At 38.9% G+C, this 15,422-nt stretch overlaps 1 protein-coding gene across 2 annotated transcripts in view; it reads left to right on the top strand.

The window, feature by feature from the left end:
- dcun1d1 (DCN1, defective in cullin neddylation 1, domain containing 1 (S. cerevisiae)) overlaps positions 1 to 14,156 on the top strand; it is a 51,383-nt gene extending 37,227 nt beyond the window's left edge. For both annotated transcript variants that reach the window (XM_078207029.1, XM_078207021.1), the window contains 4 exons: positions 183 to 313; positions 4,479 to 4,561; positions 11,360 to 11,456; positions 12,284 to 14,156. In XM_078207029.1, the coding sequence (XP_078063155.1) occupies positions 183 to 313; positions 4,479 to 4,561; positions 11,360 to 11,456; positions 12,284 to 12,363 (391 nt within the window). In that variant the 3' untranslated portion in view covers positions 12,364 to 14,156. The remainder of the gene's footprint in view (positions 1 to 182; positions 314 to 4,478; positions 4,562 to 11,359; positions 11,457 to 12,283) is intronic.
- Positions 14,157 to 15,422: the final 1,266 nt, after the last annotated feature.

Raw genomic sequence — 15,422 nt, 5'->3', positions numbered from 1 at the left:
CACTGTGCCACCGTGCTGCCCCCATCTGATCTGAAGGCCTAATGAAGATGCTACAGCTTTGTGATTGGAAAGATGGAGGGAAGGCAAAGGAATCTTAATAGTTTCACGAGAATTATGGATGAGAGCATAGAAATGTGTGATATATTGATTTTAAAATAAAAACATTTTTCTTATTCCTTAAGGTGTGACAGCATAGAAAAACTGAAAATCCTACTGCCAAAGTTGGAACTAGAATTAAAAGATCAAGCAAAGTTTAAGGATTTTTACCAGTTCACGTTCAACTTCGCAAAGAACCCAGGCCAGAAGGGCTTAGGTAAGTGCAGCATAAAAGATCTGTTGACATTCAAAAAAAAATCAGTACATAAGTAAACTAAGAAGGAACAGCATTCTGATGGACTTTATTTATTGTAGCTGCTTTGGAGTAATGAAACTGCTGGGGAATATATTTTTCACTGAATGCAAAGAGGAAATTTACAATTGAATACAGAACGCCTAATGAGTCCCAGACCTGAGGCTTGAGTCATCATTTGTTCTTAACTGTTTTGGAAGGGGCTGTTTAATAACAGGATTGGAAAAAAGTCATGTGGCAGATTACTGTAATCTAGCTACGCATTGTTTTATGCATCAGCCACATAAATTGGAGTTGGTGCACTGGTTGTCTAGGTAGAAGTAAGGGCTGGTAAATTTACGTCGTCAGTCATGTTTACATTTTAAACATTTTTTAGCTTAACTATTTTTGCCCTAGTCTAGTACTTTTACATTCAGGCTAACATTTCTACAAAACAATACTAATGGTTTGTTATTTTCTATCTTTGGTTATGTTGATGAAATTGAGGTCATATTTTGAGGAATGTAGATCAATGGAAACATGAATTTTATCAACAAAATGCTCACTTTTGCCCTTGCCATTGCTACGCAGGAAGACATTCTTTAAATAATACAGAAAGTATTGTCAGTACACTGAGTTCTTAAAGGACAAATAATAAAAATGAACAAAGCCGGGCCACATCTGATAGTTTCTCTCTCTCTCTCTCTCTCTAAGTCTGTTACAGCAGTTTGGGCAGGTAAGAAATTGCCTTAACTCACCAAGTGGAGCAAAACAGTCAGCATTCTGGTGCCGCTGTTAGACACACATTTAGGATTTGGCCTTCCAACAAAATTGGTGGTTAGGATGGAAATGAAAAATGTCCCTCTGAACCCACAGAAACAACTTGCCCTTCCTAGATTCCCAAGTTGGACTATCAGTGGTCTGTGAATACCTTATCGTACCATTAGTCCAGAAAGAGATGCTTCATTAAACATGCTATTGCAAGTTCTCTATTCACGTTGGCACATTAGTGAACGCTCAGAAGTAGTCACCAAACAGATTCATTTAACTGGCAAAAGGCCCTTACCTTTTAGAGTAAGAGAGCTTAGACAAGACCTTCCAGTATCTTACCTAGCTATTTCACTTTTTCTGAGACCAAGTGATGATCAACTCCAGCGCAAATTGACCCATCTAATCTATTTGCCCACACTCTGGAAAATCTCCAAATATATCTGCGCCATATTTATCTCCATGTCTGCAGACAACACAGAAAATCTAAAGGAGGCTTGGGAACAAGACCTAGGCTGCCATAACGAGGAATAGGGAGAAGTGTGGAGGCAGACCTACAGGACCTTCACATGCAACAGAATGCAAGAGGGGCAGGACTAATTTTTCAAAGGTATAAACATAGATTAATTTTAGCAGAATGTTTAAAACAAATATTGATTACCATTCATGGCTTTACAATGCCATGTAATAATTAAATTAATTTGTTTAATTTTAATCCTTTGTGATCTTTGCATAATAAACTGCAAAGTTAATCAGAGAGAGCAAAAACAGTTTAAATGTTGAAATACTCTGAAGATCCTTCATCTGAAAAGACAAACAGCATGCCAAAGTTTTATGTGGAAATTCTGTGTCAGCACCGATTCAAATAAATATATGTGGATTGCTAAACATAAGCTGATACAGACTTGATGGTTTGATTTTTCCACTGCAGGTGCTAATTCTACAGCTGATGGAAGGGATCTTGTGTTGTGATCTTTCATTACATGCGTACAGATGATTAGTTGAAGAAGTTCTTGATCCTTTTAGCCAAATAAATATTTTTACCTCCAGGCTTTCTGGCTGATCTTATGGCTATCAAATAAGGATTCATACTTTAAACGTTGTCTTTGGAAGTTTGACTAGCCACAAAAGATCAAATTAACTACCAGTTAAATATGAACGAACAAATTAACAGTCAGTGTAGTCTGAAATTACTCCACTCCAACTTATTCCAGAGAGCACGGATTTAGGAAAAAAAACACCTTCGGTGCTTGACTATATTTAAAAACATTAAAAATGTAATAGAGCACAAAATGTGGTAATTTGGATCCCTGAAGCAGTGGGCTTTGATAATGCCACTTACCATGCCTTGTGTTAAGTTTTTGGTTGGTTTTGTTGGTTTGGTTTAAAATTCTAGATTCAAAATAGGTTTTGTTTTATGAGATCACCCAGAATAGAGAAGAATGAGGTGCCCCCAAGTTTTCTCCTGACAGTGTAGCAGAATGTGGAGTATATCTTTGCTTACCTGACTCATGGAAGGCTCACCAGGCCAAGGCCATTAGAAATCTGTCCTAATGTTTATGAACCTCTGAATTTGTGTTTCTACACTCTAGCACACTCTACCTAACAGGAAATTAATCTGCCTGTAAAATTAACTTTTGTTAAGGTGACAACGAACAGAATTACGAATGTATTAGGCAGTTTGTTTCTACTATAAGCCCATCTTCTAGTGGCCTGTAACAAACCACATTCATGATTGTTCTCTAATAATTTTCATCTCAGCTACATGATGCAGTCAAAGTAGTCCTTTGATTAAAAGGTAAAGTCCCAGATGACCATAGGCTTCTCTCTCCTTTGAGGGGGAGAGCTGACTGGTAGTGATTTAACCTGAGGATCACCATACCTCAGGTGAGGGATAAGGCTGAGGTGCCTTCATGAGTAACCTCAGCCGGTGCGGGAATTGAACTTGTGCATTGTTGGCATTGTCTTGATCATGAACCAGCCATTCAGCCAACTGAGCCAACCCTTCCTTAGAGCAGCAGCAAATAAATCTTCACTGTGTTGGTTCAATAAAGATGCATGGAGACCTTGGCCCCTTCAATTTGTACAAATTTATTTGCAGATTCAAGAAACCTGGAAGTAAAAAGAATCACTCTACCTTCAAAGCATTCTATCCAACACATGGCTCCCAGTTTGTAAATGTTGACTGTTTCAATACAGCTGTTACACTGTTACAAACTAAAACATTTCCATTAACTTGTGCAGTTGTTTCTAAGATCTGGTGGCATGATCTAGGTTTTGCATCCAAACTCAGTTGATGGCACTTGGCAAAATCACAGCAAAGAGTTTAAGTGGCAAATTTCAAAAATATAGAAAAAACTGGAGACTTAACCCGGATCTACAAAATGCTGTTCCTGGCATCTCCGTGCTGCAGTAAAGCAACCTGCATTTGGTGCTTGGGGCACATGAGGATGATAGTCGAAGTGCCCTATTCCGGTTAGACTATAGGCACAGTAGTTATAGTGTGAGCTCTGTTCTGCAGCTAGCCTATGTTGTACCTAACCTGAGAATGTTATTCGGTGCAAAATGGTGCAAAAGATAGAAAAAATTTGTATTGATATCCCTCCCAGTAACCAAAAAATCTACATAAGCAGAAAAGCAAAATCAGGTGTCTGATTTCGTTACTTGGTAATTGTTGATGCTTATAAATGAAGCAACATTTGCGTGTTGGGGAGAAGTTGCATACAAGTGAAACTTAAAAACGTACAATGGATCCAAAATACCTCTACTAATATTAAGTATGTTTTGCTACTGCACAAGAACATTTTTTAAAAAGCCATTCTTTATGTCTGGCTATTTCCATTTAATTTTAAGATGATTGACAAACTGATACTTGGCTAATTTGTCCTCACCCACGCTTGTTTGCTTTGGATGGGCATGGTGTATTCAAAGTAGTAGATCATACTGAATTCTGTTCTTTATCCTTTGTAAGTAAAGCAGCATCTATGACATTGGGTTTAATGAGGCTATTAACTAACGTACAGTTCAACTGTAAATACCTAGATTATATCAAATATTTAATGAGAACAGTAATACATCTAACTATTGAGACTTAAAATGTTTAAGTACTTTCCTAAACCTCCTACAGGTGTATCTGTCATGAGCTTAATCTCTAGACATTTTGTCCTGATCTGGTTCTGAAAGTGTTTTAAATTACTGTTTTAATTAGTTTTTTAAATCACTTTTCCTATACTTAAATAGTTACAGCAGCCATGCCAAAATGGAGGAAAGTGTATATAAAGTTAACATTGAAAAAATATTTAGTGACAACATCTGTAGTGCTGCACTTTACTCTTGATATAGATGTTTTTCCTGAAGATGTACTTCATATTTTATTTTGCAGATTTAGAAATGGCAATTGCATACTGGAATTTAGTACTTGCTGGGCGATTCAAATTCTTAGATCTATGGAATAAGTTTTTATTGGTGAGTACAAGTATGAACATTTCTAACTAATCTATTTTGTGCTTTGAAAATTAGTGATTTCTATTCGGACAGTCCCTAAAGATCTATGCAATGCAGACATCATGGAAACAGAAAAGGAACAGGAGTAAGCCATTCAGCCCATCGAGATTGCTCTACCATTCAATATCTTCATGGCTGATCCTCTATCTCAACACCCAAATATCTTAACACCTTTAGGTTCTAGAAATGTACATATTTACTTCTTAAATATATTGTGATTTGGCCTCCACAGCCTCCTGTGATAGAGAATTCCACAGGTTCATCACCCGTGTAACCAAACCCACATCCTTGAGATTACTCTGCTGAATCTTTTCTACACATCTCCATAACCTTGATGTTCTCCTCAAAGAAAGTGGCCAAAACATCCAAGGCTTGGGTTGACAAGTGGCAAACACCATTCGCACCACACAAGTGCCAGGCAATGACTATCTCTACAAGAGAGGATCTAACCACCGCCTCTTGACATTCAATGGCATTACCATTGCTGAATCCCCCACTATTAACATCCTTAGAGTTACATTGACCAGAAACTGAACTAGACGTGTAAATACTATGGCTACCAGAGCAGGTCAAAGGCTAGGAAACTTGCGTTAAGTAACTCATCTGATTCTCCAAAGCCTGCCCACCATCTACAAGACACAAGTCGGGAATGTAATGGAATACTCTCCACTTGCCTGGATAAGTGCAGCTCCAACAACATGGAAGAAGCTCGACACCATCCAGGACAAAGCAGCCTGCTTGATTGTTGCCTCTTCCATAAACAATAAATTTCTCCACCACCGTCAAACAGTGCATACCATCTACAAGACATACTGCAGAAACTCACCAAGGTTCCTTAGGCAGCACCTTCCAAACCCATGACCATTACCGTCTAGAAGAATAAGAGCAGCAGATACCTGGGAATACCACCTTGGGAGATTCCTCTCCAAGTCACTGATCATCCTGATTTGGAAATATATCGCTGGTCCTTCGCTGTCACTGGGTCAAAATCCTGGAACTCCCTCCCTAACAGCACTATGGATGTCCCCACACCTTAAGGACTGCATGAGTCCAAGAAGACAGCCTATGTAATCTTTTAAAGAGCTGCACATTTTTGTATTTTTCCCATAACAGTACAAATTAATTCAGGTAAAATACATGTGTAATTGCCTTTCAACAGTTTCTCTGGAATCTGCTTCCAGTTCAATTTCAAGATTATAATCCTCAAAATGAAATAATTTGTCCTCATTTCCTTCCTGATACTTTTACCAATGAATTTAAATCTGTGACCACTGGTTACTAACCTACTTGTCAATGATGGTAATTTCTTCCTATTGGCTTTATCTGATCTCTCTTAATTTTGAATACTTCTATTAGATTTCCCCTCCACCTTCCATACGATATGGAGAACAATTTTAGCTTCTCCAATCTATCTAACTGAAGATTTTCATAACAGAAAATCAACACAAGCTTCATTCCCTCACCACCAACTCTATCCCTCTCCCAGGCATATTTATTAGGTTGAGCCAGATTGTTTGCAACCTTGGTCTTGCATTTGACCACAAGAATATTTTCCAACTATGTCATTACATTTGTGCCACCACTAAGGCTAATTTTTGCCATCTTGTAACATCACGCAACTTTACCACTGTTGAAACACTTATCAATGCTGTTGTTACTTCTGGATTAACTATTCCAAGAACTGCTAGCCACTCGACCATCATTCTACTCTTAATAAAATTAAACTCATCCAAACTCTGCTGCCCATATTCTAACCTCCACCTCCTGTTAGCTCATAAATCTTACACCCATTGATCTAAATTTGTCCCTGCTTAAGCAATAATTTGATTTTAAAACGATTACCTTTGTTGTCAATCGCTGCTTGGTCTCATCCCTACCTATGTCTAACTTGCTCCAGCCTTACAACCATTAGAGATATCTGTGCTCCTCCAACTCTAGCTTTTTGCACATCCATAATTTTAGTTACTCTGCTGTTCTGGTTGTAAAATAGTGCAAGTATGTAGAGTGTAAATTCCTCAATTTGATGATGAGATTGGGATTCAATGCAGAGCGGGAGTAGGAGGTGATTTATATCTTCAGTACTTGTGGTGATTCATGTTAACTTAAGTCAGCAAGTATTTAAAGCAACTTGTTCAGTGCTTTGGTGATTAGTGCAAGTTGGTGTGTATTTTAAAAAAAAACACAGATATCTCTAATCTGGACGAAGATTTGACAGAACAGGTTCTAAGTCTCGACTGCAGTATGTGGGAGTTGTGGACAGTATAACTGTCTTAAGTGAACAAGTTGGCAGGAGATGTCTGCTGTCTTAAATCTCTCTGGCTCAGAGTCATGGTGAGCCGAGAGTGAGTTGGAGCAATCTGACACATAAGAGAGGGTGAGAGGTATCTCGACAATTTGCTTCAGACTTCAGTCACAACTTGTCAAAAGATGCAAGTTTGGAATGAGGCCGATTTTTTGCAGAAGCATCGGTGTGGGAAAGAAGGGTTCAATTTCTTGGGACATTGGCACCAGTACTGCATCAGGAAGGATTATAACTGAACCGGGCTTGGACCAGAGTTGCGACACAAAGGATAAACTGGTTAGCACTGCTGCCTCACAGCGCCAGGGACCCAGGTTCAAAGAACAAAACAGCACAGGAACAGGCCCTTCGGCCCTCCAAGCCCGCGCCGCTCCCCGGTCCAGGATTGAATCCTGAATCCAGGATCCCCGCCCAATTTTCCAGCCTATCTACATACCAATATCCTATCCACCGAGCTGTCCCCCACATCTACGATGCTTTGTTCATTACAACCTATTAACTCACCCCCACCCCCCCATTCCAGACCATGTGATCTCCAGGGAGAGGCGAAAACCCAGAGTGAAAAACCCCAGGGCCAATATGGGGAGAAAAAAAAATCTGGGAAATTCCTCTCCGACCCCCTGAGGCGATCGAAACGAGTCCAGGAGATCACAATGGCCCTGATCGGAAAATGCTTCTCAACCCTAGTCATTTCCACTTCCACGAGAAACAAGGAACAATTAGCCCGCGCCGCTCCCTGGTCCAAACTAGACCACTCTTTTGTATCCCTCCATTCCCACTCTGTTCATATAGCTGTCTAGATAAGTCTTAAACATTCCCAGTGTGTCCGCCTCCACCACCTTGCCCGGCAACACATTCCAGGCCCCCACGACCCTCTGTGTGAAATATGTCCTTCTGATATCTGTGTTAAACCTCCCCCCCTTCACCTTGAACCTATGACCCCTCGTGAACGTCACCACCGACCCGGGGAAAAGCTTCCCACCGTTCACCCTATCTATGCCTTTCATAATTTTATACACCTCTATTAAGTCTCCCCTCATCCTCCGTCTTTCTAGCTTGTTCTAGCTTGGGTCACTGTCTGTGTGGAGCCTGCGCGTGCTTCCCGTGTCTGCATGGGTTTCCTCCGAGTGCTCCGGTTTCCTCCCACAGTCCGAAAGACGTGCTGGTTAGGTGCATTGGCCATGCTAAATTCTCCCTCAGTGTACCCGAACAGGCGTTGGAGTGTGGCGACTAGGGGATTTTCACAGTAACTTCATTGCAGTGTTAATGTAAGCCTACTTGTGACACTAATAGATTTTTAAAAAAGATAAGCAGAGTGGTCACCAGGACTTTTAACTTGTACATTGTGGGAGTGGGTCTGGTGGCAATAATAGTTTGAAAACAAACGAAAGAGAAGAGGGCTCAATAATAGTGAGAAATTGTGCTTTAGACACTACAAGTATACCATTTACAAAATCTAAAAGTTGTAATGCAATGAGGTGCATTCAAAAAATAGTACAATGTGATACAGAACCAGATTATGCCCCTAAAGGGTAAGCACTCCACTTGCCAAGGGAAATAATTAATAGATGACTAATGAGGTAAAATATATCATCAAAGATGGGAAAGCACGGTGGTACAGTGGTTAGCACTGCTGCCTCACAGCGCCAGGGACCCAGGTTCGATTCCGGGCTTGGCTCATATTCTCCCCATGTCTGCATGGATTTCCTCTGGGTGCAGTAACTTTGCAGTGTTAATGTAAATCTACTTGTGACACCAATACTTAAACTTATAGAAACTAAAAGCATGCAAAGTGCGAAAACCATGCAGCCTAGCAATTGGGAAAAGTACAAAGAACAGCAAAATGCAACACAACAGTCAGAGTTACAAAAATAGAATATGAAAAAAAGTTTGCAACAGGAAATGCAAGTCATCCACAGGAAACTGATATTGAAACGGGCAGGATTCACCAAAATTAACATTGGCAAAATAACAGCGATGAAAATATAGGTACCAAAGAATAATAACTCCCCAGGACCGAAGGATTTCCATCCCAGAAAATAGGTTGAAAACATTGCAAATGCCTCAACTACAAAGTTGTTTTGATGCAGGAGCCGTTCTTTAGATTGGAAAATTGAAAGTTTCTCCAGTATTTAAGAAAGGAGAGATGGGAAACGAGGGAATTATTGGCCAATTAGCTCTAACGTCAGGGAATGATTAAAGTTTATAATTAAGGATAGGGCGACTGAAGACCTTGATTTTTTTCAGCTGATCAGAGAGAGAGAGAGAGACCATGAATTTGTAGAAGATAGGTCATATCTTAAAACCTGATGCAGTAGATATTTTGAAGAGTGGTGCTTTGGATGTTATGTTCTTTATATGGACTTTCCAGAGGTCATTTGATAAAGTCCCTCAAGAAATGTCTCCTGGACAGTACCAAAGGGGTGTGGCCAGAGGGGGCAGGGCCAAGTGGGGGCAATCGGTGGGGGTAGGGTGGACCTGCTGTCACTCTGCGCTGGGATCGCTGGCAGAGGGAGGATGGCGATTGGAGCTGGCCATTGGGGTGGGTTTGGGGCTTGCCGATAGAGGGGGAGGGGAGAGATCAGGGCTGGCTGAGTGAGGGGGGGTCGGAAGGCCAACGATGGGGGATTGTGGAGCTGGCCAACAATTGTGCTGGTCAGAGATTTAGAGGCCGGCAATGCAGGGCCACTGCGTATGTGCCCGATTTCAGCGCTGACAGATCGGCGCATGTGCAATAGCCCACTCAGCACTATGCTGCCTGCCTCTTGGGTGGGATTAGGCGCCACCCCCAGATTTTTAGCGTGAATCACGCTAGGGCACTCTGTGATGCACAGAGTGTCGGAGATTCATTCTGGAAATCACGCTAAAGAAATTAGCAGGATTTACTCCTATTTTCCCATACGTCGGGGACTTAGAACAGTTGGCATTGTAAGCACAACATTACAAAGAGATATTGGATAGATGAAGTGAATGCGCAAAACTATGGCAGTGGATTTCAGTGTTGGTAAATATGAGGTTGCCCATTTTGGACGTAAAAAGGATGGAACTGGGAACTTTCTAAATGGGGCAAAGCGAGAAACATGAAAGTCCAAAGAGACTTGAGGGTCCAGGTACTTAGATCATTGAAATGTCATGGACAGATACATAAAATAATCAAAAAGGCTAATAGTGCTGCTCGTTATATCAAGTGGATCAGAGTACAAGATGATAGAAGTGACACCACAGCTACACAAAGCCTTGGTTAGATCGCAGCTGACCTGAGAACAATCCTGGGCACCGCACCTTTGAAAGGATATATTTGCCTAGGAGGCAGATTTACTGGAATGATGCCTTGACTCTGAGGGTTAAATTGCAGGAGAGGTTAAACAAACTGGGGTTGTATTCACTGAAATTTAGAAAGTTTTGGTATGGTTTAATCAAAGCTTTCAAAATATTAAAAGGAACAAAATAAATAGAAACTATTTTTGCTATTGGGGAGTCTAGAACTAGGGGGTACAACCTTAAAAATTAGATTGAGACCTTTCAGGACTGAAATTAGGAAACATTTCTAAACACTCAGAAGGTAGAAGTTTGGAACATCCAATTGCAAATGGCAACTGATAACAGATCATTAATTTTAAATCCGAGATTCGTAGATTTTTATTAACTAGTGGTATTGAGGGATAAGAGCAATTGTGAGTTTGTGGAGTTAGCTTGCAGATCAACTCTGGTCTAATTGATTGGTGGACTGTCTTCCCATAAGTATGCTGACCACAGTGGGACCCAATATTAGTTATTTGTCGCTTCATCAGTGTTGGTAAATAGAGGCCAATCGAGGCCAACAGAGAATATCGTAAAACCCACTTTACACAAAAGTCAGGAAAACGTCAGCAAAGGTGAAGATTAAGATTAGAGTTCTGATTTCCTGCTTGAGACTGACATTCCAGCAATGTCACTGAGGCGTTTTTAAAGCATAAATATCAAAATGCAGGTTAACTTGAATTGCTGGTTGACAAATAAGGAAATAAAGTTCATTCCTAGTCAATGTTACTGTAGTTCCAAAAATATTTTAGTATTTTGCTGTAGTTCAAGTGTATATAGTGAACATTGGTTGAGAGTAAATAGATTCAGAAGTAAATGTGATCTTTGATACTTGAACCCATTTCTGTTTTGCTGCCAAAAAGTGGCGTTTATGATATTTTGTAGTGTCACTCATCAATGTCATGGCAAGATCTGCCTACGGTACTATATTTGCTTAATGCATTTTGACTTTTTCAGTAAAGTTCTTAGAGGATTTATGGTAAATACAACAAATCCTTGTTTTTGTTTATAACTTTGAAGTCTTTAGCATTAACTGGATTGCAGTAGGTTGCTAAAATGAGATAAATTGCAGAAGTAAAGCTTACTTCACTGTTTCTCAGTGCTATTGAGCCACAATTTATGGTGTTGATGTCTAAGAACTGTTGCATATTTGCCTTTAGGAACATCATAAAAGATCAATACCTAAAGACACCTGGAACCTTCTGTTAGACTTCAGCTGTATGATTGCTGATGACATGTCCAATTATGATGAAGAAGGTATGCTATCTAAAATAACCATCAAAAGCTTATTCTGAAGCTGCTTTAGCTTACATGAGTATTATTCTCCAATTGCTAAACTGTTTTAGATACTTTGGAATCAGTCACTAAGATTTTCACTTTGTAACTTGGTATTGCGAGCTACCTACAAGCTAAATTTGCAGTTTATCAAACAGTCTATGATAATTATCAAAGTGAGTTAGTTTAAATGGGACAAATAGGCTAGTAAATATGTCAGAGAAATGGAGGTCACAACAAATCAATTTGTTGTTCAGTAGTTTAATTTGTTAGTAAAAGCTGCTAAAATCACATCAATTACTATGGATGTTAAAAATGAGTTAGATTCTGGGTGGGATGCTGGTCATTACCTCTGGCCTGAGGTTGAATCCAGCTTGACTTGATAGGTTGATTGCACCATTAAACCTTGGAGTCTGGAATGTGTATTTGGCTAACTTGAATTTAGTCTTGGGGTGAGCCAAACAGACTAACTGTGCTGAATTTGTTAAAAAATTAGCAGTCACTTCAAGAAGCTACAGAAATGTTACATTTGTGCAAGAGTTTAAAGTTTAAGAGTGCGAGAGTGGCGGACTGCTCGTTTGAAGCGAAAGTTGAGGTGCATATAACATTTGTAATACCTGATCTGGGAGCGTTTTCGGAGTGGTGGTAATAGTTAAATTTTCTGGTTTTGTACTCATCTCCTTGGTGGACATGATTCACAAAATACAAGCTGACAGTTTGTGCCTGGTAACAGTTTGCTGTATTGACTAATCTTAAATGAAGTGAAAGCGCTTTATTTTTAACACATGCAATTTTCTGATGTGTTTCAGGAGCATGGCCGGTGCTTATTGATGACTTTGTGGAATTTGCACGACCACAAATCACTGGGACAAAAAGTACAACAGTGTAGCATTGGGAAGCCTTGTCGCAAAATGTACATGATGTGTACAGAATGAAAAATACAGCAAATAATGCACAGTCATTTCACAATTAGTTAATAAAATGCAGATCAATGGATTGAAGTGAAGATCAATCCTTTTATTCTATCCAGAGGGTTGTTAACACCAAAAAGGACTTTTCTTCAATCATATCGTATTCATTTAATGGTGGTTTGGGCTTCTGTCTTAGTCAGGACCTCTTTATGTAATTTCATCAACACTGAGTGTGAGTTCCGTCTGTATATTCTTTGGAATCCTGTTTGGAGGACTTTTCTGAAAGGATAATTTTATAGTGCTTTTCGACATCAAGCACATTGCTGCCTTCAGTTAGGAGCTGAACAGCATTCTCGGACACCGGAAATCTGTGTTTGAAATGGAAACCTCGATTTGATCTTAGTACTTTTTAAATTATGTAAACAGGCAGTTAGACCATCACAGAATCTTACTTTAGCTAATATTTCAGCTGTCTCGTTCTATGGCAGATTACATGTCATAAAGTCTTACTTTTCTATGAAGACTGGATCATACCATGCCTATGCACGAAATTCGGTCCTGCTCCACAATGAAAATGGCATTTAGAATGGTGAAATTCTACAAATGAGATCTGTGGTATTTACTGTTTGTTTTTTTTTTCTTTTTTTGACAAGAATAAAGTTTCCCCACCCAACCACCATCTGATATTAGCATATTGCTAAACATATTTAGGTCGGGTATAATTCAAGAGGCACCTTGTCACCATTCTGATACTGGATTTTGCATCTTGGCCTAGGATATTTGCAATATGCTGTGCCCTGGATGGTATTTCATGTTTCCTTTACAACTGCAGTATTATTATTAAAATTAGGTTTTGTGCTGTTGATTAAAAGAAACTGAAATTCTTCCATTTTTTTTTCAACTGGGGCAGACCATGCTTAATATAACGAAAACAGTACAGACCTTCTATCTTTTTAATATCCGAGGAAATTCATGGACAATTAACTTCAAACATCTCTGTCTATTCATTGGTGTTTGTGGTCATTCACTTATTTGAGTTTAAAATGGTCTGTGCTTTAAAAAAAGTACTAAAGGCAAATATTTTATACCTGTTTTGATCCTGCAACCCAGCTCATAATTCATTTGTATGAAAAGTGGGATGTTTATGTTGACTTGGCAACCATTATTGCTATTGGGGGGGGGCGGGGGGGAGGGGGTGGGGAAGGAAAAGAAATGAAAATTTCTGTTTGTGTGAGATGAATATTGATGCTTGTACGCTTAGCATAATTTTACCAGTAGTTTCCCAAAAACTTTCACATAGGTTGCCTTTTCTGTTGATCATTCCCTCTATACATATGAATGAGTTGTAAAGCAGAGGATAATGAAATGTTTCAAAAACTAAGTTCTCAGGTCAGTGTTCCATGCAGGTTTAAGATGAGCCTTTTTATTAACTAGACACAAGCTTAAAATATGTGGAATCATCATTTAAATAATCAAAACCTGATTCTTACTGTAAATGACTCCCATGTTGGTCTAATGATGCATTATTCAGGTAAAAACGTACAGCTGGAAGAGACTATAGTCATTGGGATGTTTTGTTTTTTATTACATATCCTTGATCTGGATTTCATACTTGGGTCTTCAATGAAAACAACCTGTATGTTATGCCCTGTGCTAATCTCAAATGCATTTTAAAATTGTTTAATAAACTTTAATTTATAGGTGTTCTGATGTTACACTGCCATCTAATGCAGTTGACTTTCAATCAGTTTTCACTCACCTGTGCTTTGAATCCTGAAATTGTGTTACATGGCTCTTTTGATTTATTTGTGGTGTGCAGTCAACGCAAAGACATTCAATTAGGTTCCACAGTTTGTTACATGCCCAAATGAGTTTTTGACTTTGACCATTTTATTAATCTGAGTGAAACTTGTCTATCAATATTGATGACTAAAATACACTTAAAGAGTAAAACAAGTCTGTTCATCTTGCTTAGAATACTGGAATACTAAGTGCCGCTCTTAATTGAGCAGCATACTGTTTTTTCAAAAGTTAATGGCCCAATATTTTGAGCTTTGCCACTGTTTTGAAACTGAACTGTTTCTTTATTAGTTAAAATGCATTACTTTAATTCAACACTGATGGGTAATTGAAAAAGTTCTGGTTTACCTTTTATTCCACTGTATTGAAACAATTCAAAGACATTTAAGTGATTATAGAAAGTTGACCATTTTAGAAAATCTATTTTCTCATTTTAATTTGGAAATTATACTTTCAGTAGTTTTCTTTTGAAGGTGCATGGTACATTTTAAAGTGCAGTTCTACTGTTTATGTTTTGGTGACACTAAGTTTGCAGATGGAGTCGACCCTAATTAAAATAAGTACATGAAATATGGAAAATACAGCTTTATTGTGCAGATTGTCTCTAATTTGCAACTTATACTGTGCAAACACAATGTACTTGAGTACTGTATGAACCATGGAGTCAGTTAAAACTCCACTGTCATTTGCACATGAGATTAGAAGATTCCTAAGAAAAGGAGGCTTAGCTATTAAAATGAGGTTATATAAACAATGTAAGCTAAGGAAATTTTGAAGCTAAGGTTCAGCAATGATTTTTGGTTATGGCTTGAATTTAGGTACTTCTGATGCCAATATAGACTTTTAAATCAAGATATTAAAGATGAATCACTTTCTGAAGTGGTAAATTTTGATTTGTTGCTCACCAATGCAATCTTCTTGCCTGCTTCTTCCAGCGTGCACCTCTTTGAATCTGGAGAAATTCCGTTTACTGGCACAATGAACAATATATATCAAATGCATTAAATATGCAAGGACTCATAATGCACAATTCATTTTGTGTACTGAGTAGAGCGGGTGATGGATCTTACCAGGTCTGTTAATGTCTGCACATTATTTCCATTGTCTCCGTTCATTTTGATCTTGAGGTTTCTTCCCATTTGTTTTTATAAAGTTGCAGTGAAGGATTCCTCCCTCACAAAGCCATTCAGTAACCAAGATTCTAATGGGAGTGTTCTTCAGTTGGACATGCAAACTG

This window comes from Mustelus asterias, chromosome 3, assembly GCF_964213995.1.
Source record: "Mustelus asterias chromosome 3, sMusAst1.hap1.1, whole genome shotgun sequence".
NCBI lineage: Eukaryota > Metazoa > Chordata > Chondrichthyes > Carcharhiniformes > Triakidae > Mustelus > Mustelus asterias.
This window is presented reverse-complemented; position numbering and strand designations above follow the sequence as displayed.